At 32.0% G+C, this 26,131-nt stretch overlaps 1 protein-coding gene and 1 long non-coding RNA gene across 2 annotated transcripts; both read left to right on the top strand.

Annotated features, from left to right (window-relative positions):
* Window positions 1–5,593: 5,593 nt before the first annotated feature.
* On the top strand, window positions 5,594–11,979 carry LOC143058123 (protein meiotic P26-like). The gene is made up of 4 exons (XM_076231585.1): window positions 5,594–7,058; window positions 8,077–8,121; window positions 9,770–9,835; window positions 11,972–11,979. The coding sequence occupies exons 1-4, from the start codon at window positions 5,594–5,596 to the stop codon at window positions 11,977–11,979; spliced, it is 1,584 nt and encodes a 527-aa protein (XP_076087700.1).
* Window positions 11,980–17,074: 5,095 nt separating this feature from the next.
* LOC143059714 (uncharacterized) lies at window positions 17,075–24,386 on the top strand. The gene is made up of 3 exons (XR_012973570.1): window positions 17,075–17,140; window positions 18,455–18,517; window positions 23,243–24,386. It is a non-coding gene; the product is annotated as an uncharacterized LOC143059714 (long non-coding RNA).
* The last annotated feature ends 1,745 nt before the right edge of the window (window positions 24,387–26,131 follow it).

The following is a 26,131-nucleotide window of genomic DNA, read 5'->3' as shown; positions in this document are numbered from 1 at the left end:
AATTTATAAAACAGTGCTTTTTATTCTTTATCTTCAGTACTCTGCAAAACGATTTGATAATGTTTTAAAAGGAACATAAATACTGTGGATTCATTAATATTCGTTGGATACCAATTTTCGTGGATTTCGAGGGTACAGGAGAACCACGAATTCAAATGGTCAACGAAATACAAATTTTGTAAAGGAATTTGCCAAAACCACGAAATTAGATATCCACGAATATGTTAGTTTTCCTCAAACCACGAAAATTGGTACCCACGAAAATAAATGAATCAACAGTAGTAGAAATGTAATGTATCAACTGATAATTAATACATGAATTATCAGTTAGGTTGACCTTTTAAATATTGACCCATATTAGTTATATAAAGATCGTCTTTATCAGTTAGCTACAGATAATTAACAAGTCATATGATTTTAATTCATGCACGATAAAACGACTCCATTGATCTGTACAAAATTTGCGGTCTTAATTTCGTTCAATTCACGATTTTAAAAGAAATGGTAAGTATGTCTGACTAGCTGGTTTGAAATTAGGAAATTAATGCTTGCATTTGTTAATGCGATTATTAGGAAATGACCAAAATGCAAGATTAGTTTTTTTGAGATATCAGGAAAATTTGCATCACGAGATGCATCTGATATCAACATGCGAACAATAAAGGATAGTAGGTTTCACAAACTTTTTAAAATATTTTTTACTTTGTCGGTGCATTTGTCAGATCAATGTGTATGTTTGTTTGGTATTTTAAGATATTTTGTTGAAATTCGGTGATGTTTGTTCATGTAGTTTTGTTTGTTTGATGTCCATTATTATTAGAAAATGGACATGTTCTATGGTATGGTTGCAAATGAGACAACTAGATACCAAAATTCTTATGAAGTGGATATAAGTAGTTTTATCTAAGGTAGAGCTTGCCGGTTTAAATAAAATTTTAGTTTAAATATAGGATTTCACTGCTTTTTTCTATAAATGAAGTTTTCTTATAATAGTCCAGCAGATAGGTGAATAATTGTGCACTTTGTGTTAAAAGCATAAAATTTGGTCGAAACATAGTTTGGACCATTCTAAACAAAATTAGATATGGAGGCAAGGTTGATTTGATCCACTTCCGGTTTTATCATCAAAATGGTGGACATGCATTTGATAACTGATAAATGGTTACCCAGCAGATAGGTGAACAATTGTGCACTATGTTTTAAAAGAATAAAATTTGGTAGAAACATAGTTTGGACCATTCTTAACAAAATTAGATATAGAGGCAAGCTTGATTTTATCCACTTCCGGTTTTATCATCAAAATGGCGGACATGCATTTGATAACTGATTAATGGTTATTCAAATCTCACAGCTGGTAGCCAAAGTTTGCTGTGTAGACAATAATATTATTGTGTATTCATGGTTTGAAATAATGTATCATTTCTTTGAAACCCTCGGGGTATTTTATTCAGAAATTTGTCACTTCCGGTAAAAAATATCACAAGTAAACATACATATGTTTGATAAAAAAAAAGCAATGTTGTCCAAAAAAGGTTAAATATCATTGACCTCTGATATTGTACGATCAAACATCAGCATAACGAATCGTTCGATTAATTGCGTAATAGTGGTGTCGACATTCAGAGTACTCACATGGGTTGCGTCCAATATCGTAGCGGCTACAAAGGGCTACGTAGATGTATGACTATTGAACGTGTAGCTAGCCTAGCTGCAACATAGATATAGATAGCAGCTAGACTAGCTACTCGTTCAGTAGACAAACATCTACGTATCACTACGTAGCTGCTATGATATTGGACGCAACCCTGGCCTCTCATAACGGTGTATACTCTTGTGACACCATTCAATACCATTCATGTATCCCCTGTTTTTTTTTCACCTTAAACAGCGATCTATGCCACAGTGTCGAATACAGTGAATGCATACAAAACAGGCAATGCATATGTTTTTTCTTGTTCTAAAAAGTTAGCAAGCTCATGAATTGAAATGTATACGAAGTGGTTTTCAGTCCAAAAACAACCCATGAATATCAGCTGCGTTGTCACATGAAACAAGTACTAATACATCTGTAACAACTGTAGCAATGATTCTCATCTCGAAAATGTGTTCATCCATCTGTTTATTTGACAGAAAATGAATGAGCTCTGAGAAGCACGTGAGAAGCTCTATCAGTTTCGTGTTTATCATGTTTGCCTTTGACAACGTCTCCTTGTACTGTCAATCTTTATATTGTCTACAATAGTTAAATCTTGTCAATAGTTCTAAAAAGTAAAATCACAAAAATACTGAACTCAGAGGAAAATCAAATCGGAAAGTCCCTTTTCTATTCAACGAACGACGAATAGTATCAACAACTGCTGAGGGAGCTATATCTTTAATTGGTATACAGAACAAGCAGTTCGTTGCTGTCTTCAAGAAATTGATTTCCTATCTCTTCTACCACAGAACCTACATCATGGATAAACGACATTTGAGTTCTTAGTTTCTGCTCATGGTCAGTTGTGTTCTCTTCATCAAGAAATCGATATATGACTGTCCCTCTGGTATCTTTCGCCCCTCTTTTCAAACTCTTTAGCAAGTCTTGCCATTTCTTGTCAAGCTGATATCCATCTTCGCAGGTTATCTGTTAACAGTGCCTCCATCCGACTTAACAACATGTTTATATCATGTGTTCTGTCAGACAGTGAAACATTATTTCTAAGTGTATATATTTCTTTAGATGCATGATGACGGATCTTTGGAGAGTGAACGTTAAGGATTTGTTTGTAGCTGTTAAATATAAATATCCAAGCAATCGTTAGTGTTTCCTGCTTATAAGAGTCGGTTGTTATATATTGTCCATACAACAACATACTAACAAGAGCTACAAGAGATCTTGGAACATAATTCTCCTCACAGTTCACTGGAAAACCAAAATGTAACAATAAACATGTCGCTGCGAATTATTGTTACTGCTTTATAAATCTGCATTTAGTTTTAGTCAAAGGCATCATCACCTGTTTTCTGAAACGAGGGTTCTATATTATCTTTGAAAGCAAGTTAATTCTCTCTCCCTTGTTTTTATTCCTGAATATCAGGTAAATAAGCAAGCATTGGATATAAGAAGTTGTATGAGTGCTATTGAGACAAATCTCCATCCAAGTCAAACATGTGTAGCTCTCTCACAGGCAAACAACCCATAATTTTAAAATGTAAGAAGTCTATTCTTTCATCTTGAATTATGAACTCTGTCGTCAATGTCAACATCTAGATTCCTTATTCGCCTAGAAAAAACCTGACATCTTGAATCCTGGTGCTAAATATTCTTTGATTATGGAATCTTCATTGTAGCTGATGACGTCAGCTAATGCGATTCCATGGCTTATTCATGCGTCTCTTCCTTATTAAGTCTCATCTTCATTAGAGACTTTTGATGTCTGTCGATAAAGATAAGCAAGACATTGGACATGATATTTCGTTTCTTGTACAATGAGGTTCCCAGCACTGAGCTTCTCTAATAAAGTTGTGTACTGAAGCATTTGTACACATTGACTGTGTGGGTGGGTTTCCAGCTCCGATTGCCTTTTTTGTTTTAAATATCATCTGTATCCTTTTGATGTCTTATTTTAGTTCTCTTTAGTTCTGTGTTTAGATGTCAGGTCTTGTGCCATGTGGCATTGTTTTTGTACGTAGTACGTGGAAGACCCCTGCCATCATATTGTGTATGCAGATGGGTCGTAGACGGTAAACATTGAAGTTCTTTGTATTTAACGAGATTTCCAGCCATAGTAACATATCCGGTACCAATATTGATACACTTTGAGGGTGTAGGGCATTGCAGCTATTCGTCTGTCATATTTTGACAAATTATACATTTAACATTGAGAATAGAAATAGGGAATATACCAAAGAGACAACAAACTGACCAAAGAGCAGACAATAGCCGAATACCACCAATAAGTGTTCAATGCAGCGAGAAATTCCTGCAACCGAATGTGGTCACCAGCTGTTCCCTATACAAATGGTGTACTAATTCAGAGTAAATGGATGTCACACTAAATTCCAAAGCATATAAATGAACTAAAGCCCAGTCAACCTCTTCAACATTTTGGGACGAACTACCTGGTCTTCGATTATCTGACGCCTCAATAAGTTTAAATCTTTAAGAGCTCATCCTTCAATTGTTATTTTGTTATTTAGACTCTTGATTCATCGAAGTGTATGTCTAGCTTCATTCAAATATATAATGAAACAGTAGTGTTCACCATATCAATTGAATTTTTATGATCTCCAAAGAAATAAATACCTGATTCTATTACACCATTCTTCTCACTTTTTGCAAATTAAAAGTCAACATTTTTTTGAATTTTGTCATGAAATTTCGACCGGAAGTTAACCAAACTCATCCAAATTGCTGCTTCAGCAACACTGAAACCCATCTAATACGATGCAGATCAATTAAAATATCAGTTCTTTTAGTTTAAACTAAAAAAATTGAAAGAGAATTAAAAAAAGTTGAAATTTAAACATGCATCCGCCATTTTGGATTTTATCGGAAGTTAACTATATTTCCAGCTTGCCTCCATATCTAAAATTGAAGAGTATAGATAGAAGTATGTTTGAGCAAAGTTTGGTGCTTTTAACACGAAGTGCACAATTCCTTCATATATTGCACCTATCTGCTGGACTATAACAGATAACATCAGTTGAAGATTTCCAACTAAGGATACATTCAAATGTCAATTTGATTAAATGTACAGCCTTATTGTTACGCTGTATTATTCAAAATATTCAGAGTCGAATAAGATAAATTGAACATTTATTGTTGATTTAAAAGGATCACTTATATGATTGACGATCCATATTGTCCTCAATAAAACTAAACTATAGTAATAAAAGTGAACTTCATATCTGCAAGTACATATAGTATATGATATCAGTTCGCAGCTCTATTTCAAAATAGTAATCTTTTTAAAAGACCTTTTAAACTGGGAGTATATAAGTGAAGAAACTAAAACAAGAAAAAATTAACGGTCCCTATCCTTTTTTTTGCCAAATTTGGCGGTAAATAAATAACCATAGGTTAGTAGTCTCTTTAGCACTATTTCCCATCTAGACATATATGCAATGAAATAATGTAAAGTAGATTAGAGTTGACGGGTAAAATTATTAATTGCACGAATGTAGTTAAACCAATGACTTCCGAATATCTGACAAAAAGTTAATCCCCTCCGATCACTCTGGTTGTATGACAATTATTTGCAAAACATCTTTTTTATTTGTGTTATCTGTTTTATCGAGTATATATAATGTGAACATGCATTGTGATAGGATATTAACATATACATGATATATCAGCAATAAAAGTTCTACATCTCTGTTCAATTATAATATTTAAAAGCAATTGCATATTTGGCGTGCCTTCATAGTTGCAATAATTAACAATTTACATGAATAAAAGTTAATCTATTGCAATATCAGGAAAAATATTACCAAACAATTAATTGTAACTAAATATAAATGCATTTTTTTTATTATCGGAAACGTTTTTTGCTTTTTGCATGAAAATAAACTGAACTTGAAGTATTATAAAATATCTATCTTTCTGTAGGCAATGTCTGCTGCTGTAAATATTGAGGAGTTGAAAAAACAGTTTTTGGAATGTCCAATCTGTAATGAACTATTCAATGACACAGACCGGCATCCACGTGTATTGCCATGTCTTCATTCTTACTGTTACACGTGTCTAAAAAAACTTATTGAACAGTCAAAGTACACGTGCCCACTTTGCAAATCTGACTTCTTTGTCCAAAATATAAGCGTTGATTCGTTTTCGAAAGATAACACAAGAAGGGATCTACTAGATTTTGTTCGAGCTGGGGACCACAAATCTGTTATACAGTGTGATGAATGTGAAAATGAAAAGGCGATTTCACGTTGTAAAGATTGTTTTAGATTCATATGTAAATCATGTCTTGCAGCACATAAAAATATGAAGACATTTAGTGAGCACGAGGTTTTTGCCCTAGATGGTTTCGAATTATCGATGGACCATGTTTCCGAATTTAGACATGCTGGAATGTGTTCCTTGTCAAACCATCAGAAAAATCCACTAACTTTGTTTTGCGCGGGTCCTGATTGTCAAAAACCAATCTGTTATTCCTGTTGTCTAACAAATCATATGCCAACAGATAACAAGAAGCATATCACAAGGGATATTGAGGAGGTCTATGCTGAAAAAGTTAAAAGTATGATAGAGAACAAAGACAAAATACTGAAGACGGAGAAAAAATTAGGCGAGCTTTCAAAAAACATAAATGAACAGTTAGAGAGACTTGCAGTCAACGCGGATACAACGAAAACAGAAATTCTAGCAACTTTTGAAATAGGAGCACAAATGCTGCAGCGTCGGAGAGATGTCTTGATAATGAATACAGATAAGTTGAAAAAGAATAAAGACATTCTTTTAAAGAAGCAAGATACCGAAGTTATCAATTTCATCGAAACCATCAGAGATGCTTGTAGATTTTTTGATCACACCGTTGCTACTAAAAATCAATCAGCATTTCTCCTTCTTGCAAAAACCATCTCAGATCGATTTAAACATTTACAAGACACTAACTTTGACACACACCCGCGCGATTCAAATTTAATTTCTTTTACTAAAATTAATTTAGGAGCTGAATTACAACGATTTGTTGACACAATTGGTAATATATCTTCATCATCTGCATTTGGCCCAAACACAAAGATTAATTTTCCAGCAGCAGTCATGGCAGTTGAATCAGAAAAAAAATTTGACATTATGATTGAATTTTTGGACTACGATAACGCAAAAGTATTAGATGATATGACTGTAACATGTGTACTATTTGGAACAGCGGATTCACCTCTGGACTCCATAGGAGAACTGTCCTTTACTCATATAGGAAATGGAATATATAAAACATCTTGCCAAATAGTGGATACTGGTATAAAAAGAATTACAAAAGTAGGAGTGATGATAAATAGTAGAGACTTTTCAGCCGTTGAATTGAAAACAGTGATAACAAAGAAGCCAAAAGAAGTAGAAACATTTGGTAGGTTTATAACTAATATTCTACCCTTGTATACCATATATGATGTTGAGAAATATTATCTTCTGAGACTGTATATTATATTTATTTATGGTTCTTATATTAATAACAAATATTTGATAAAAAAAATCAACCTGAACAAAATCACATTTAATTAAACAAATTAAGTTAAGGCTTATTGTGTCCGTATTCGTTGTTCTGACGTAATTTATTAGCAGTTATTCCTAAGGTGTCCGTTTATCAAATCAAAAATATTAAAGATAAGCGAGTAGTAAGTACTTACAAGGCGAAGTTGTCTGATATCACAAAATAGATGGATTTAAGTAATACGTTTGTAGGAGTTCTTGTTTGTATACAAATCTATTTTAATAACTGATATTGACATGGCACCGTCTTAAAAGGATTTTTTGGTTCACAAAATATTGTTTGTCCTCAATTCATCATATATGTACACTTTGTTATCTTATTAACATTGAGGGTTGTTTGACAAGTAGGTACGCTTTAGCTTGCCATCGGTGTGTCATTGATTTAACATTAAATCTTTCTTTTTGTGTTTCGACAACTAAATAGTCCGATAGAAAACCTAACAGAAGGCTATTCTGAGAAGTTGTTTGTGTGTAATTCTTTATTTGTCTAAGTGAATCTGCAATTACATCTACAGATATTTGATGAAGGCAGAAAACTGTTCCATTCTTGGACTTTTCAATCTATATGAGATAAACATTTACATTTTCCCCATGGAATCACCAACAAAAGACCACTTTAGGTAATGTCCTCAACCGTCACAATTGTCAATAATGCACGCTTTTATGTTGTCATTTACAAGCTATAATTATGTTTATACAGCAAAATCTTCCTGAACATGCAAGAAATATTTGCCACTGGACGTAAGGCAACCAACAATCAATCAATCAATCAATTATCTACAACATTAGTTATGGCTCATTATGTAATCGATAATACTGTAAAAGATTTCCGTGTTCTTATTTATTTTTGGCATTTTTAAAACCATGTTTTACAGAAGTACCTGACCACGAGAGATCTTATGAAAGATATAGAGATCTAGGTAATGTTTATACAAATCATACTTTTTTTTATGGATTTGATGTAGTCGAAATTTGTAGCAATACTAAATTTATGTGAAAATTGGGAATAGTTACTAATCGAGCATCTCAAAATCAGATGTCAAACTAAGACAGAAAACAATCACAAAAAGCATATGACGTGGGAGTACCATCGGAATAGGCCAAACAATATATTCATATTTTACCACGGGTATGTACTCAAAGCGTGTGAAGGACGTCATCTTAGAATTATGTACATACTGCAACATAAGAATTATCTCAATATGTAATCGATACTACTGTACGGTATGTGAGTGTTGAAATATTTTTTTGCATTTTTATAATTTATATATTAATAACTATTATTTAATACAAAAAATCAACCTGAACAAAATCACATTTAATTAAACAAATTAAGTTAAGGCTTATTGTGTCCGTATTCGTTGTTCTGACGTAATTTATTAGCAGTTATTCCTAAGGTGTCCGTTTATCAAATCAAAAATATTAAAGATAAGCGAGTAGTAAGTACTTACAAGGCGAAGTTGTCTGATATCACAAAATAGATGGATTTAAGTAATACGTTTGTAGGAGTTCTTGTTTGTATACAAATCTATTTTAATAACTGATATTGACATGGCACCGTCTTAAAAGGATTTTTTGGTTCACAAAATATTGTTTGTCCTCAATTCATCAGATATGTACACTTTGTTATCTGATTAACATTGAGGGTTGTTTGACAAGTAGGTACGCTTTAGCTTGCCATCGGTGTGTCATTGATTTAATATTCAATCTTTCTTTTTGTGTTTCGACAACTAAATAGTCCGACAGAAAACCTACCAGAAGGCTATTCTCAGAAGTTGTTTGTGTGTAATTCTTTATTTGTCTAAGTGACTCTGCAATTACATCTACAGATATTTGATGAAGGCACAAAACTGTTTCATTCTTGGACTTTTCAATCTATATGAGATAAACATTTACATTTTCCCCATGGAATCACCAACAAAAGACCACTTTAGGTAATGTCCTCAACCGTCACAATTGTCAATAATGCACGCTTTTATGTTGTCATTGACAAGTTATAATTATGTTTATACAGCAAAATCTTCCTGAACATGCAAGAAATATTTGCCACTGGACGTAAGGCAACCAACAATCAATCAATCAATTATCTTCAACATTAGTTATGGCTCATTATGTAATCGATAATACTGTAAAAGATTTCCGTGTTCTTATTTATTTTGCATTTTAAAAACCATGTTTTACAGAAGTACCTGACCACGAGAACTTTTGTGAAAGATATAGAGATCTAGGTAATGTTTATACAAATCAAACTTTTTTTTATGGATTTGATGTAGTCGAAATTTGTAGCAATACTAAATTTATGTGAAAATTGGAAATAGTTACTAATCGAGCATCTCAAAATCAGATGTCAAACTAAGACAGAAAACAATCACAAAAAGCATATGACGTGGGAGAACCATCGGAATAGGCCAAACAATATATTCATATTTTACCACGGGTATGTACTCAAAGCGTGTGAAGGACGTCATCTTAGAATTATGTACATACTGCAACATAAGAATTATCTCAATATGTAATCGATACTACTGTACGGTATGTGAGTGTTGAAATAATTTTTTGCATTTTTAGATTCATGTTGTGACGAAGAACATGAAGACACAAGTGTTGATAAAAGATATGATGACCATGCTCTAGGTAATGTTTATAAAATATCAAACTTTTTTGTATTTGATGTAGTCACAATTTTTAGCAGTACTTATTTTTTGACAATAACATGTCAAACTAAAAATAGAAAAGCAAACGATATTATGCTGAAGTGCGATGGTGGTTACTCTGGAGTGCGATGGTCTGTATGTGAGTTTAAATAAGAAAGACATGCGCTGTTTAATTGAAATATATATATATAACATCATTAACCCTTTCCCTTTCACACCGGTAAAATCTTATCTTTATAAGCGACACAGAAATTACAGATACATTTTCGATGAAGGCAAACTGAAAAAAAAAATAATATCCCAAAATATCGTACAGAAATAAGTAGGACTATCACCAACGTGTTTTGAAACAACTTTCGATAAAAAAAGACAAACTATGCAATGAATGAGATTATGTTACATATTTGCCTATTTCTTGTTGTTATCTTGCATCAATCATGTCAAGATTACCCCTTTTCTATTTCATGACTTGCTGATATGAATTCTACCGAATATCAAAACGGATTTCTATTGAAATGACAAAGTAAAATAAAGTAAGCAATTGTCTGACCGTTTACATCTGCAACATGCAGTTAATTAAACAAAATATATTTACGGATGTTTGAGTTTTATACCTGGAAAAAGAAGAATTCAAGGTAACAAACACAAACAGAAGGAAATGTATAAACTTTAAAAATGAGTGAGATCGGATGCTTTCTAGAGATGTCCAGTCCTACCTCTTCAATTATGTATAACTTCGTTCTTGTTCAAAAACGTCCGAAGTATATCATTACTAAAACATGTTACAATGATCAGTATAAATGTATCCTCAGTAGTGTCAGAAACGGTGTTAGCTGTAAAAGAGAACGATAGATACCAAAGGGGTAGTCAAGCTTATAGATTGAAAATAAACTGTAAATGCCATGGCTAAATAAAGAAGACAAAACAGACAAAAACTAGTACAGATCAACAATATAGAAAACAATAGAAAAAGTAACAAGAAACACACAAAGACGGGGGTTGATCTCGTGTGCTCAGGAAGGATAAGCAGATCCTGGTCCTCACGAGGCACCTGCCGTGTTGCTTATGTTATGACAAATCAGGTAAATAGAATTATTCGGTCGTTCATTATCGTAATTACAACATAAGGAACATATAAGATATCATCTGTGATACGGTTATACTATAACAGTAAAATTAACCTCGTGATTACGTCCGTAAAATGTATGAAAGAATGATTTCAACTTCAATATTTATAACTGTTGGCTTTAGGTGGCTCGTGGGTACAAACATTTTAGCAAAAAATTTAACCTTAATGTTTTCATTACAAATTTTATTTGTTACACTATTAGCATGATTAGTTGTTACTTTATGATATGGTACAAAAACAACCCAAAAAAAAATTATTTGGTTTGGCCCAAGATGACTTTAAAAATTGTAAAAGCTCCAAATTATCTCCCTTTGTCGCAAAAATGCCATTTTTTGGCCTTAAATTTGAAATATCTTTTTTAACTCATCGTTCACCTATATTTTTTATTATTGTTTTCAAATAAGCTGTACATAAACTAAATAATTGTAAAATTTTAAAGCGATTTCTTATATTAGGTTATTTTTTTATTTCGATATTTACTCTTTTTCTCCTATTAGTTCAACAGAAAAAAGGACATTAACAAAAATGTATGCTTCTTCCAGAGGCAGATTTTAGCTTAAATGAACGGTGACCCCATTTTTTTATTTCATTTTTCTTTTAAGTATATGATAAAGTTGATTTATGAAAAAATATAGCACAATTCTTTATTAGAAAAACAAATCATTTATACCCAGGAGCCCCCTTAATAGCTTCATTGTGAGCATCAACTCTCTATCAATGGAAATCATAACAGGAAACACAAGCCTAGGAATATCGTATAAATGGAAATCCTAATACAGGGGCTGCTGGAATGTTGCTACATAGAATAGAGTAATACTAAGTGTTTTGTCTATATTTCAACTTCATAAACGTCCTATTAGGTAATCAAAACCACTGTTTTTCCATTTTTAGTGCTATCTTCGACAGTAGAAGAGAGAGATTTTGTTTGTGAGGCTATTGAAAACAATGATCTAGGTAATGTTTATAAATATCCACCTTTTTTTTTAGAACTGTAAAAGTTTACACGTATTTGCCTATTTCTTGTTTTTATCTTGCCTCAATCATGTCAAGATTACCCCTTTTCTATTTCATGACTTGCTGATATGAATTCTACCGAATATTAAAACGGATTTCTATTGAAATGACAAAGTAAAATAAAGTAAGCAATTGACTGACCGTTTACATCTGCAACATGCAGTTAATTAAACAAAATGTATTTACGGATGTTTGAGTTTTATACCTGGAAAATGAAGAACTCAAGGTAACAAACACAAACAGAAGGAAATGTATAAACTTTAAAAATGAGTGAGATCGGATGCTTTCTAGAGATGTCCAGTCCTACCTCTTCAATTATGTATAACTTCGTTCTTGTTCAAAAACGTCCGAAGTATATCATTACTAAAACATGTTACAATGATCAGTATAAATGTATCCTCAGTAGTGTCAGAAACGGTGTTAGCTGTAAAAGAGAACGATAGATACCAAAGGGGTAGTCAAGCTTATAGATTGAAAATAAACTGTAAATGCCATGGCTAAATAAAGAAGACAAAACAGACAAAAACTAGTACAGATCAACAATATAGAAAACAATAGAAAAAGTAACAAGAAACACACAAAGACGGGGGTTGATCTCGTGTGCTCAGGAAGGATAAGCAGATCCTGGTCCTCACGAGGCACCTGCCGTGTTGCTTATGTTATGACAAATCAGGTAAATAGAATTATTCGGTCGTTCATTATCGTAATTACAACATAAGGAACATATAAGATATCATCTGTGATACGGTTATACTATAACAGTAAAATTAACCTCGTGATTACGTCCGTAAAATGTATGAAAGAATGATTTCAACTTCAATATTTATAACTGTTGGCTTTAGGTGGCTCGTGGGTACAAACATTTTAGCAAAAAATTTAACCTTAATGTTTTCATTACAAATTTTATTTGTTACACTATTAGCATGATAAGTTGTTACTTTATGATATGGTACAAAAACAACCCAAAAAAAAATTATTTGGTTTGGCCCAAGATGACTTTAAAAATTGTAAAAGCTCCAAATTATCTCCCTTTGTCGCAAAAATGCCATTTTTTGGCCTTAAATTTGAAATATCTTTTTTAACTCATCGTTCACCTATATTTTTTATTATTGTTTTCAAATAAGCTGTACATAAACTAAATAATTGTAAAATTTTAAAGCGATTTCTTATATTAGGTTATTTTTTTATTTCGATATTTACTCTTTTTCTCCTATTAGTTCAACAGAAAAAAGGACATTAACAAAAATGTATGCTTCTTCCAGAGGCAGATTTTAGCTTAAATGAACGGTGACCCCATTTTTTTATTTCATTTTTCTTTTAAGTATATGATAAAGTTGATTTATGAAAAAATATAGCACAATTCTTTATTAGAAAAACAAATCATTTATACCCAGGAGCCCCCTTAATAGCTTCATTGTGAGCATCAACTCTCTATCAATGGAAATCATAACAGGAAACACAAGCCTAGGAATATCGTATAAATGGAAATCCTAATACAGGGGCTGCTGGAATGTTGCTACATAGAATAGAGTAATACTAAGTGTTTTGTCTATATTTCAACTTCATAAACGTCCTATTAGGTAATCAAAACCACTGTTTTTCCATTTTTAGTGCTATCTTCGACAGTAGAAGAGAGAGATTTTGTTTGTGAGGCTATTGAAAACAATGATCTAGGTAATGTTTATAAATATCCACCTTTTTTTTTAGAACTGTAAAAGTTTACACGTATTTGCCTATTTCTTGTTTTTATCTTGCCTCAATCATGTCAAGATTATCCCTTTTCTATTTCATGACTTGCTGATATGAATTCTACCGAATATTAAAACGGATTTCTATTGAAATGACAAAGTAAAATAAAGTAAGCAATTGACTGACCGTTTACATCTGCAACATGCAGTTAATTAAACAAAATGTATTTACGGATGTTTGAGTTTTATACCTGGAAAATGAAGAACTCAAGGTAACAAACACAAACAGAAGGAAATGTATAAACTTTAAAAATGAGTGAGATCGGATGCTTTCTAGAGATGTCCAGTCCTACCTCTTCAATTATGTATAACTTCGTTCTTGTTCAAAAACGTCCGAAGTATATCATTACTAAAACATGTTACAATGATCAGTATAAATGTATCCTCAGTAGTGTCAGAAACGGTGTTAGCTGTAAAAGAGAACGATAGATACCAAAGGGGTAGTCAAGCTTATAGATTGAAAATAAACTGTAAATGCCATGGCTAAATAAAGAAGACAAAACAGACAAAAACTAGTACAGATCAACAATATAGAAAACAATAGAAAAAGTAACAAGAAACACACAAAGACGGGGGTTGATCTCGTGTGCTCAGGAAGGATAAGCAGATCCTGGTCCTCACGAGGCACCTGCCGTGTTGCTTATGTTATGACAAATCAGGTAAATAGAATTATTCGGTCGTTCATTATCGTAATTACAACATAAGGAACATATAAGATATCATCTGTGATACGGTTATACTATAACAGTAAAATTAACCTCGTGATTACGTCCGTAAAATGTATGAAAGAATGATTTCAACTTCAATATTTATAACTGTTGGCTTTAGGTGGCTCGTGGGTACAAACATTTTAGCAAAAAATTTAACCTTAATGTTTTCATTACAAATTTTATTTGTTACACTATTAGCATGATAAATTGTTACTTTATGATATGGTACAAAAACAACCCAAAAAAAAATTATTTGGTTTGGCCCAAGATGACTTTAAAAATTGTAAAAGCTCCAAATTATCTCCCTTTGTCGCAAAAATGCCATTTTTTGGCCTTAAATTTGAAATATCTTTTTTAACTCATCGTTCACCTATATTTTTTATTATTGTTTTCAAATAAGCTGTACATAAACTAAATAATTGTAAAATTTTAAAGCGATTTCTTATATTAGGTTATTTTTTTATTTCGATATTTACTCTTTTTCTCCTATTAGTTCAACAGAAAAAAGGACATTAACAAAAATGTATGCTTCTTCCAGAGGCAGATTTTAGCTTAAATGAACGGTGACCCCATTTTTTTATTTCATTTTTCTTTTAAGTATATGATAAAGTTGATTTATGAAAAAATATAGCACAATTCTTTATTAGAAAAACAAATCATTTATACCCAGGAGCCCCCTTAATAGCTTCATTGTGAGCATCAACTCTCTATCAATGGAAATCATAACAGGAAACACAAGCCTAGGAATATCGTATAAATGGAAATCCTAATACAGGGGCTGCTGGAATGTTGCTACATAGAATAGAGTAATACTAAGTGTTTTGTCTATATTTCAACTTCATAAACGTCCTATTAGGTAATCAAAACCACTGTTTTTCCATTTTTAGTGCTATCTTCGACAGTAGAAGAGAGAGATTTTGTTTGTGAGGCTATTGAAAACAATGATCTAGGTAATGTTTATAAATATCCACCTTTTTTTTTAGAACTGTAAAAGTTTACACGTATTTGCCTATTTCTTGTTTTTATCTTGCCTCAATCATGTCAAGATTACCCCTTTTCTATTTCATGACTTGCTGATATGAATTCTACCGAATATTAAAACGGATTTCTATTGAAATGACAAAGTAAAATAAAGTAAGCAATTGACTGACCGTTTACATCTGCAACATGCAGTTAATTAAACAAAATGTATTTACGGATGTTTGAGTTTTATACCTGGAAAATGAAGAACTCAAGGTAACAAACACAAACAGAAGGAAATGTATAAACTTTAAAAATGAGTGAGATCGGATGCTTTCTAGAGATGTCCAGTCCTACCTCTTCAATTATGTATAACTTCGTTCTTGTTCAAAAACGTCCGAAGTATATCATTACTAAAACATGTTACAATGATCAGTATAAATGTATCCTCAGTAGTGTCAGAAACGGTGTTAGCTGTAAAAGAGAACGATAGATACCAAAGGGGTAGTCAAGCTTATAGATTGGAAATAAACTGTAAATGCCATGGCTAAATAAAGAAGACAAAACAGACAAAAACTAGTACAGATCAACAATATAGAAAACAATAGAAAAAGTAACAAGAAACACACAAAGACGGGGGTTGATCTCGTGTGCTCAGGAAGGATAAGCAGATCCTGGTCCTCACGAGGCACCTGCCGTGTTGCTTATGTTATGACAAATCAGGTAAATAGAATTATTCGGTCGTTCATTATCGTAATTACAACATAAGGAACATATAAGATATCATCTGTGATACGGTTATACTATAACAGTAAAATTAACCTCGTGATTACGTCCGTAAAATGTATGAAAGAATGATTTCAACTTCAATATTTATAACTGTTGGCTTTAGGTGGCTCGTGGGTACAAACATTTTAGCAAAAAATTTAACCTTAATGTTTTCATAACAAATTTTATTTGTTACACTATTAGCATGATTAGTTGTTACTTTATGATATGGTACAAAAACAACCCAAAAAAAAATTATTTGGTTTGGCCCAAGATGACTTTAAAAATTGTAAAAGCTCCAAATTATCTCCCTTTGTCGCAAAAATGCCATTTTTTGGCCTTAAATTTGAAATATCTTTTTTAACTCATCGTTCACCTATATTTTTTATTTTTGTTTTCAAATAAGCTGTACATAAACTAAATAATTGTAAAATTTTAAAGCGATTTCTTATATTAGGTTATTTTTTTATTTCGATATTTACTCTTTTTCTCCTATTAGTTCAACAGAAAAAAGGACATTAACAAAAATGTATGCTTCTTCCAGAGGCAGATTTTAGCTTAAATGAACGGTGACCCCATTTTTTTATTTCATTTTTCTTTTAAGTATATGATAGAGTTGATTTATGAAAAAATATAGCACAATTCTTTATTAGAAAAACAAATCATTTATACCCAGGAGCCCCCTTAATAGCTTCATTGTGAGCATCAACTCTCTATCAATGGAAATCATAACAGGAAACACAAGCCTAGGAATATCGTATAAATTGAAATCCTAATACAGGGGCTGCTGGAATGTTGCTACATAGAATAGAGTAATACTAAGTGTTTTGTCTATATTTCAACTTCATAAACGTACTATTAGGTAATCAAAACCACTGTTTTTCCATTTTTAGTGCTATCTTCGACAGTAGAAGAGAGAGATTTTGTTTGTGAGGCTATTGAAAACAATGATCTAGGTAATGTTTATAAATATCCACCTTTTTTTTTAGAACTGTAAAAGTTTACACGTATTTGCCTATTTCTTGTTTTTATCTTGCCTCAATCATGTCAAGATTACCCCTTTTCTATTTCATGACTTGCTGATATGAATTCTACCGAATATTAAAACGGATTTCTATTGAAATGACAAAGTAAAATAAAGTAAGCAATTGACTGACCGTTTACATCTGCAACATGCAGTTAATTAAACAAAATGTATTTACGGATGTTTGAGTTTTATACCTGGAAAATGAAGAACTCAAGGTAACAAACACAAACAGAAGGAAATGTATAAACTCTAAAAATGAGTGAGACCGGATGCTTTCTAGAGATGTCCAGTCCTACCTCTTCAATTATGTATAACTTCGTTCTTGTTCAAGAACGTCCGAAGTATATCATTACTAAAACATGTTACAATGATCAGTATAAATGTATCCTCAGTAGTGTCAGAAACGTTGTTAGCTGTAAAAGAGAACGATAGATACCAAAGGGGCAGTCAAGCTTATAGATTGAAAAAAAACTGACAATGCCATGGCGAAATAAAGAAGACAAAACAGACAAAAACTAGTACAGATCAACAATATATAAATAATAGAAAAAGTAACAAGAAACCCACAAAAATGGGAGTTGATCTCGTGTGCTCAGGAAGGATAAGCAGATCCTGGTCCTCACGAGGCACCTGCCGTGTTGCTAATGTTATGACAAATCAGGTACTGTGGATTCATTTATTTTTGTGGGTTCTAATTTTCGTGGATTAAGAAAAACTTGCATATTCTTGGATATTTAATTTAGCGGTTTTGCTGAAGTCTGCATACAAAGCTTTAGAAAATTATCATTCGTTGAATATTTAATTTCGTGGTTTGACTGTGCCAACGAAATCCACGAAAATTGGTATCCAACGAATAATAATGAATCCACAGTAAATAGAATTATTCGGTCGTTCATTATCGTAATTACAACATAAGGAACATATAAGATATCATCTGTGATACGGTTATACTATAACAATAAAATTAACCTCGTGATTACGTCCGTAAAATGTATGAAAGAATGATTTCAACTTCAATATTTATAATTGTTGGCTTAATAGCTTCATCGTGAGCATCAACTCTCTATCAATGGAAATCATAACAGGAAACACAAGCCTAGGAATATCGTATAAATGGAAATCCTAATACAGGGGCTGCTGGAATGTTGCTACATAGAATAGAGTAATACTAAGTGTTTTGACTATTTTTCAACTGCATAAACGTCCTATTAGGTAATCAAAACCACTGTTTTTCCATTTTTAGTGCTATTTTCGACAGTAGAAGAGAGAGAATATTTTTGTGAGGCTTTTGAAAAAGATGATCTAGGTAATGTTTATAAATATCCACCTTTTTTTTAGAACTGTAAAAGTTTCACCTACACGTATTTGCCTATTTCTTGTTGTTATCTTGCATCAATCATGTCAAGATTACCCCTTTTCTATTTCATGACTTGCTGATATGAATTCTACCGAATATTAAAACGGATTTCTATTGAAATGAAAAAGTTAAATAAAGTAAGCAATTGTCTGACCGTTTACATCTGCAACATGCAGATAATTAAACAAAATGTATTTACGGATGTTTGAGTTTTATACCTGGAAAAAGAAGAACTCAAGGTAACAAACACAAGCAGAAGGAAATGTATAAACTTTAAAAATGAGTGAGACCGGATGCTTTCTAGTGATGTCCAGTCCTTCCTCTTCAATTATGTATAACTTCGTTCTTGTTCAAAAACGTCCGAAGTATATCATTACTAAAACATGTTACAATGATCAGTATAAATGTTTCCTCAGTAGTGTCAGAAACGTTGTTAGCTGTAAAAGAGAACGATAGATACCAAAGGGGCAGTCCAGCTTATAGATTGAAAATAAACTGACAATTCCATGGCTAAATAAAAAAGACAAAACAGACAAAAACTAGTACAGATCAACAATATAGAAAACAATAGAAAAAGTAACAAGAAACCCACAAAAACGGGGGTTGATCTCGTGTGCTCAGGAAGGATAAGCAGATCCTGGTCCTCACGAGGCACCTGCCGTGTTGCTAATGTTATGACAAATCAGGTAAATAGAATTATTCGGTCGTTCATTATCGTAATTACAACATAAGGAACATATAAGATATCATCTGTGATACGGTTATACTATAACAGTAAAATTAACCTCGTGATTACGTCCGTAAAATGTATGAAAGAATGATTTCAACTTCAATATTTATAATTGTTGGCTTAATAGCTTCATCGTGAGCATCAACTCTCTATCAATGAAAATCATAACAGGAATCACAAGCCTAGGAATATCGTATAAATGGAAATCCTAATACAGGGGCTGCTGGAATGTTGCTACATAGAATAGAGTAATACTAAGAGTGTTGTCTATATTTCAACTTCATAAACGTCCTATTAGGTAATTAAAACCACTGTTTTTCCATTTTTAGTGCTATCTTCGACAGTAGAACCAAGAGAGAATATGTTTGTGAGGCTTTTGAAAAAGATGATCTAAGTAATGTTTATAAATATCCACCTTTTTTTTAGAACTGAAAAAGTTTCACCTACACGTATTTGATGTAGTCACAATTTGTTGCATACCTTATGTTAAAAAAGACAACAATCGAGTATCACAAATTTTATTTACCACTAACCAACAGAAGATTTATGTAATTGAATTTTACAAATACTTTATAATGACATAGTTCTGACGGTATATTTTAGTAGTTTAATTTGTAACTAAAACCTCATTTCGACGTTTAATAGAAATACTGTATTTTTGACGTCTGACTGAACTTAGGTTTTAACATATTTAGTGTCGTAAATCTAAGGTCAGGTCTGCAATGAGAACGTTTTATCATCATAACTGTATGCAGTTTTTTTTTATTGGTAGATACGTCATTGTTTTAAAAAAATGAAAAAAGCAAGACCACAAACGTGTTTTGAAACAATTATCGATAAAGAAAATTATGTAATAAATTAGATAGTTTGACATATTTTCTTATTTTCTATTGTTGTCATGCGTCAATCATGTCAAGACTAACCCATTTGTCTATTGCATTACTGATAGCCAAACCTCACGTTTTATGACAATTTTAAATGTAAAATTGAAAAGACAACATTACATGACATAGAAATATCCAAATAAAAAATACATTAGTAGACTTCATGCTAATAGTTATCAATTATAGGTACCTGGCGTATAATTTAATACACCAGATGCGAGACAGAAAACACGTTTTTCATAAACATATCTTCATTAATTTTTGTTCGATATATCCCTTTCGTGGCCTATTGAAAACCTTTATTGAATCAACGTGTGGCTCGTTTAATCTTATCTTGTTTTTAATGTGACGTCATGAACAAAATACAACCATGCCTGATGACGTCACCTAAAAAGATTTTATTTGCAGGTTTTTGAAACGATGGATTGAGATTGTCTGCATATTGTCTAAAATCAGAAAAGATATTTCACCTCAAACATTCTTGGGATACGATATCTATACACTGTCGACAATTAAATTTCATAAACGGGTATAACGTTCAGCTTTGCGTTTTAAATTTAAAAAAATTATTGTGTCGGCTGGATAACTATCGTGTCATACTCGATGCAGTGTTAGAATCTATAAAAACCTGGTATGTCTAGAGTGCTGCAAATTTGATAAAAGCTTTTTGAAAAAGTCAAGCATTAGAAAAAAAGTCTTTAAACACTTTGTTATATAAATTAAGTTAAACAACCGGCCACTATGTCGTCAAATATGGTATATTTGTTTCTTTCATAAAAAAAATGTCAATGTCGAAACTGAAACAGCATCAACTGTCTCATTTTGCTATTTTTATTTAAAAATATCATCAGGCTCATACCCATAACTTAGTTAGTGATATCATACATTAACTAACAGACCTTTTTTTTCAAAAACACTGTTCACACATCTGATTGAAAAGCCTGATACTTTCTCTGCTGATTTTTTAACTCCTTATTTGTTTTGATGATACCTCTATGGCCTACTCTAGAATGTGCAACATTCATCAAAGGGTTTAGTTAATCTATTGTACAATATTCAATTATTGTTTCTCCTTTGCGAATGATTTTTTTTGTCAATTCCTGCTACACTCTTAACATCATACTGCCTTAAGACCTACCTTTGAAGTGCAGTCTTTTTGTCAATCTAGTTTGCATTCTTTACATTGCTAATGTTATCTCTGTGTCTTTCACTTGTAAATATCGAATTATCACAAGATCTATTTGCATCACACAATTTAATTATTTCATCATGAAACTAATTTTCTAACCTGCTTTTTTCTTTACATCTTATTTTTGACTATTTAAATGAACAGTTTTGCTCATGTTTTTGTTATATAAAATGTACTTGCATATTGAAAGTTTATAAATATAGGCTAAGTTATAAATTATCTGTTGTAAACTTTAAACAGTCTAAGGTAAAGTACTGATTTGTACAAGCCATGGCGTTGTCAGTTTATTTTCAATATAATATTTGGCTGTTCTCAGTAAAAATGTAATAGTAATTACCTGTACTAGTCTATTTGTACAAGTAATAACTTGCTGCTTACAAGGAAGCTATTAAACCAAAAGTTTCAAATGATGAAGTTGAAATAATTCGTAAATTTTATGGACGCCATCACGAGTTTGTTGACCGTTATTGTATAACCGTTTCACAAATACTATCAGATATGTTCCTTACGTCGTAACCACAAACCACTTCCTTTTCATAAATGTGACATACCTAATCAGACTATTTACCAGATTTGTTATCACATAAGCAATACGACGGGTGCCACATGCGGAGCAGGATCTGCTTACCCTTGTGGGGTTCGGATTGATTCTTTTTTTTCTCTATGTTATGTCATGTGTACAATTGGTTTTTTTTGTTTTAAAAAAAAAATTAGCCATCGCGTTGTCAGTTTAATTTCGATTGATGAGTTTGTTTGTCCCTCTGATATATTTCGTCACTCTTTTGAATGAAAACATTATACAAATCATTACTTGTATAAAATGTGTGTACAAGTTATAACCGGTACACAATAACAACATGTACATGACAAACTTATAATAAAGCTTTTTTTTTTTAGACTTTTCAGATCTGTAGAGTAAACATGATCTTTTTTCCCATGTCCTTTATCGTAAAAAAATCGTTAAAATTGGGCGCCAATTGACGTCGTTTACAAGAAGGAGAGGGTTTCACCTGCATCCATGCATTTTTAAAGTTCAACAAGCGTTTTCATGATTGTCATTATTCACTTATAACTTCAAAAAATGTTTATTCAGTATGTCGTCAATCAAAACTCCTTAACAACAAGAGTGAAGGTTAATAATTACCACCAATCGCTCAACATGGTGAAGGAAGTGACAAAGCCCTTAAACGCACGTATGATGTTCAAAAACAAAATGTTTTGACGGAATTGCAAGAAACTCAAAGCTACCTATTGTTCATCTTCATAAGATTCAAATTCGAGTTGTTGGCTCTGTCAAATATTCACGACAAAAAAAAAACCCAGAGATGTGTGCTTGTGCCTCTTTTTTAAATCTAATCTAATAGATGTCCCCTCTCCTCGTCCTCAAGTGATGCAAATCTTGTCTTTGTGGTTATTTAGTTCACGCCTGTCTGTTGTGAATATACAGAAGGTAATGCAGACAATCATATTGTTAGTTGGTGAGCTTGTGTAATAAAGTTTATTACTTACTAGATTTTGTTTTAATTTGATCAACATAATCGTGTGATATTACTTTTGAAATCCGCTTTTTTTCTTCAAATTCGAAAATATCCTTGAACGAATAAAATAAGTTGCAATATACAAGGGTTCTTGAGACTTGATCACTAGAGAAGTTAATTCATGGAATATTTTCTTCATATATATACAATCCAACTATAAACTAATATTTCCCAATTGCATAAACATATTAAGTCAGGGATTTATTTCACAAACTACTTAAACCTATACTTAATTCTTCCGTATATAAAGTTTGAAGTTTGGTTGTACCGTAAACAGGTCAATTGGAAAGAAGCTGGAAAATAATATTAAGTAAAATTTGATTATCTTTGTAGGTAGAACTGTCAAGGACAAGATGAAAAAAACAAGAAAAACATGATGCGTGAATATGATGAATGAATATGATGGATTTTTTTTAGAAAGAATTATTTATATCGCTTTTATCGTCTTAAAATTATGAATGATTTCAAACAATTAGTACCAAATGTATTATCTTTAATAATATGTATTTTGATAGTACGCCCAAACGAGTTTCCAAAAAATATATAATTGAACATGTAAATAATATGTTATACAAATTACTTGACGTGTTGATACAGCAAATCCCATTACATTTTGATATCATGCGATTCATTTAATTTGTATGATCTAAATGGTTTAATGTGAAAAAAGTGTTAAAATAATTTGTATATGTAACTAAACATTACAATAATTAATTGCAAAAAGCCTCATTACAATAGTACGTTTACTTGGTGCAAATATTTTTGACCTATGCTTATCTTTTGTGTTATATATTTTTGGAAACAAACAAATATAAATTAAAATGAAACTTAACTTTTATTTCGAAATGTTTCTTCATTATCTTCATATTGTCATGGTATTAAGAACAAATACATGCATACTTATCCTTCTGTTTTTTCTTCTTCTAAAAAATGTATGGACTTTTTCATATTGGACCGGTAACATGCCCGCGGTATTAATAATGGCCAATGATGGTTGTAATGGCCCTGAGGCAACGCCGAGGGCCATCACAACTGTCCGAGGCCATAAGTAATATCAAGGGCATGTTACAGGGCCAATATGAAAAATGAAACAGTGATAATAATCGAAAGTCGTACTCGAAAAAGGCTGTGAAATATTTCCGTTTCAAGTCGTTACACTTATTTAGAGAAATAAACGACATTTTGATTTAATCGATGTCCCGTTTCATCTGTTCATAATGCATGACTATGATTTCGTAGCGCACGGCTGTGATTTTGTAATGCACGGGTTTGACTTCGTAATGCCTGACTAAGATTTTGTAATGCACATGACTGGCTGTAGCAATTTTTCCGTTTATAATAACCGGATGTTGAAATTTTCCTTTTATAAAGCATGGGCATTTTTATACATATTGCAGTAAGTTGGTTAATAAATTGTTGTAAATATATATATGTCAAGATTACTTTATGTTTTCGGTCAAATAAATTTATATTATTATTCCAGTCTTTTATGAAGCCAAAAGTAATTGCTGTAAATAACTCGATCGATTGGCATTTTATAACATTTTATTGTATATTGGAGTGTTCATTGAATAAACTGCGTACAGTCAATCATGCAGAAAAAAATATTTTTTTTTGCATGTGTTTTCAATAATGTTGGCTACATGATTGACAAAAAAAAAGAATTATTTGGTGAATTGTTGCCTAACATGGATAGTACTATACGCCGAAGTGACTCTTTCGATTGAATTTTCTACAAAGTGAGCACGCTCCTGTCAGTATAGCGCAAACATGCACGTGCATCAACTGAGACATGTAAGCATTGTACGACGGAGCGGAGGGTATATTACGGTCTTAAAATTTTGCATTGATAATTTGGAATTTGAAATCATCCCGTTTGTCATAGACTTTAGTATAAAGTCGTTCATATATGTCAATATTGAGGAAAAAATCAATGTATGAAACAGTCCTCCTCGTATTTGTTGTGTCCTTAAATTCAAATTCACTGGAATATACGAGATGCAAGTTTTGACATCACCAATAAATCAGAAAGTGAAATTAAAGATCTTTACAAGGTGCTTTTTCTTTTTGTCTTTAAGAAGGTATTGAATGACATCTTCTTCATTCAAGTAAAAACACAAAACGGCCAGTAGTGTGCACAATTGGTACCCATTGCAAAAAAAACTATCTGCTGAAATATAACTCCTATCTCCATATCGATTAAAGAGTTTAGCATTTTAATATTATCATATTGAAAATTTCACTCTTTTTTATGATAGAATCAGTGTGAAGTCGATCTTGAATTCAGGATATGGTAACAGTAGGGGAAAGTGTAAAACATCCTGTTGCTGTATAATTGTAGAGATTGTGATGTAAGATTATGTAGTAGATCTTTAAACATTTTGGATCCATATCTGATTTGCACAACTGGTTGAATATGTCTCATCATAATATATATGAAAGTCATATTTTACTGTGAAACACCTTTTAAAAGATATTCAGTAGAAAAACGCGATGATCGAGCTATGTATATAAACAAACTCATCATAAATACCAGGACTAATTTTTGTATATACGCCAGACGCGCGTTTCGTCAACAAAAGACTCATCAATGACGCTGGAATCCAAAAAAGTTAAAAAGGCCAAATAAAGTACGAAGTGGGAGAGCATAGAAGATAAAATTCCTTCATGTTTTGCAAAATCCAGCTAAGGTACATGTAATCTATGCCTGTGTATTGTTCTTGATACGGATTTTTGTAAAGTTTTCGTATCAAGTATATTGACGGTAGTTTTTCTTTTTTCTTTCTTTTCTGTTAATTCGAAAGAAATAAAGGACAAATTTTTGATTTTGTAAAAGTCATCCCTTGTAAATAAGGGCAAATAATATGTTGGATTACTAGTTGCGTAGTTTATTCGAGGCTTTACCTACTTAACCAACGACATATTTATCTTGAAAAGAGGATAACGCAAACAAAACTTTTGGGGTTTTGAATTGGTAAGGTACCCACGTGTTCATTGTACATCGTAGTTTCTTACATGTCTGAATGCATTATGAATGCATGATGATATAGCTTAGATCCATGCACACAAAGTATCAGAATCGGAGAGTTCAGTTCTGATTCGTCTGGTTCTGGATTAACCTTCTTATAGCATATTCCTAAACTAAATTATGCACCCATCAGTTACTACACACCTTCCAATAAAGAGAAATATATCAAAAGAGCAATTAACTCATTTATCCAA

This window comes from Mytilus galloprovincialis, chromosome 14, assembly GCF_965363235.1.
Source record: "Mytilus galloprovincialis chromosome 14, xbMytGall1.hap1.1, whole genome shotgun sequence".
NCBI lineage: Eukaryota > Metazoa > Mollusca > Bivalvia > Mytilida > Mytilidae > Mytilus > Mytilus galloprovincialis.
Note: the sequence above shows the minus strand (reverse complement) of the source record. Positions and strands in the feature narration are given on the sequence as shown.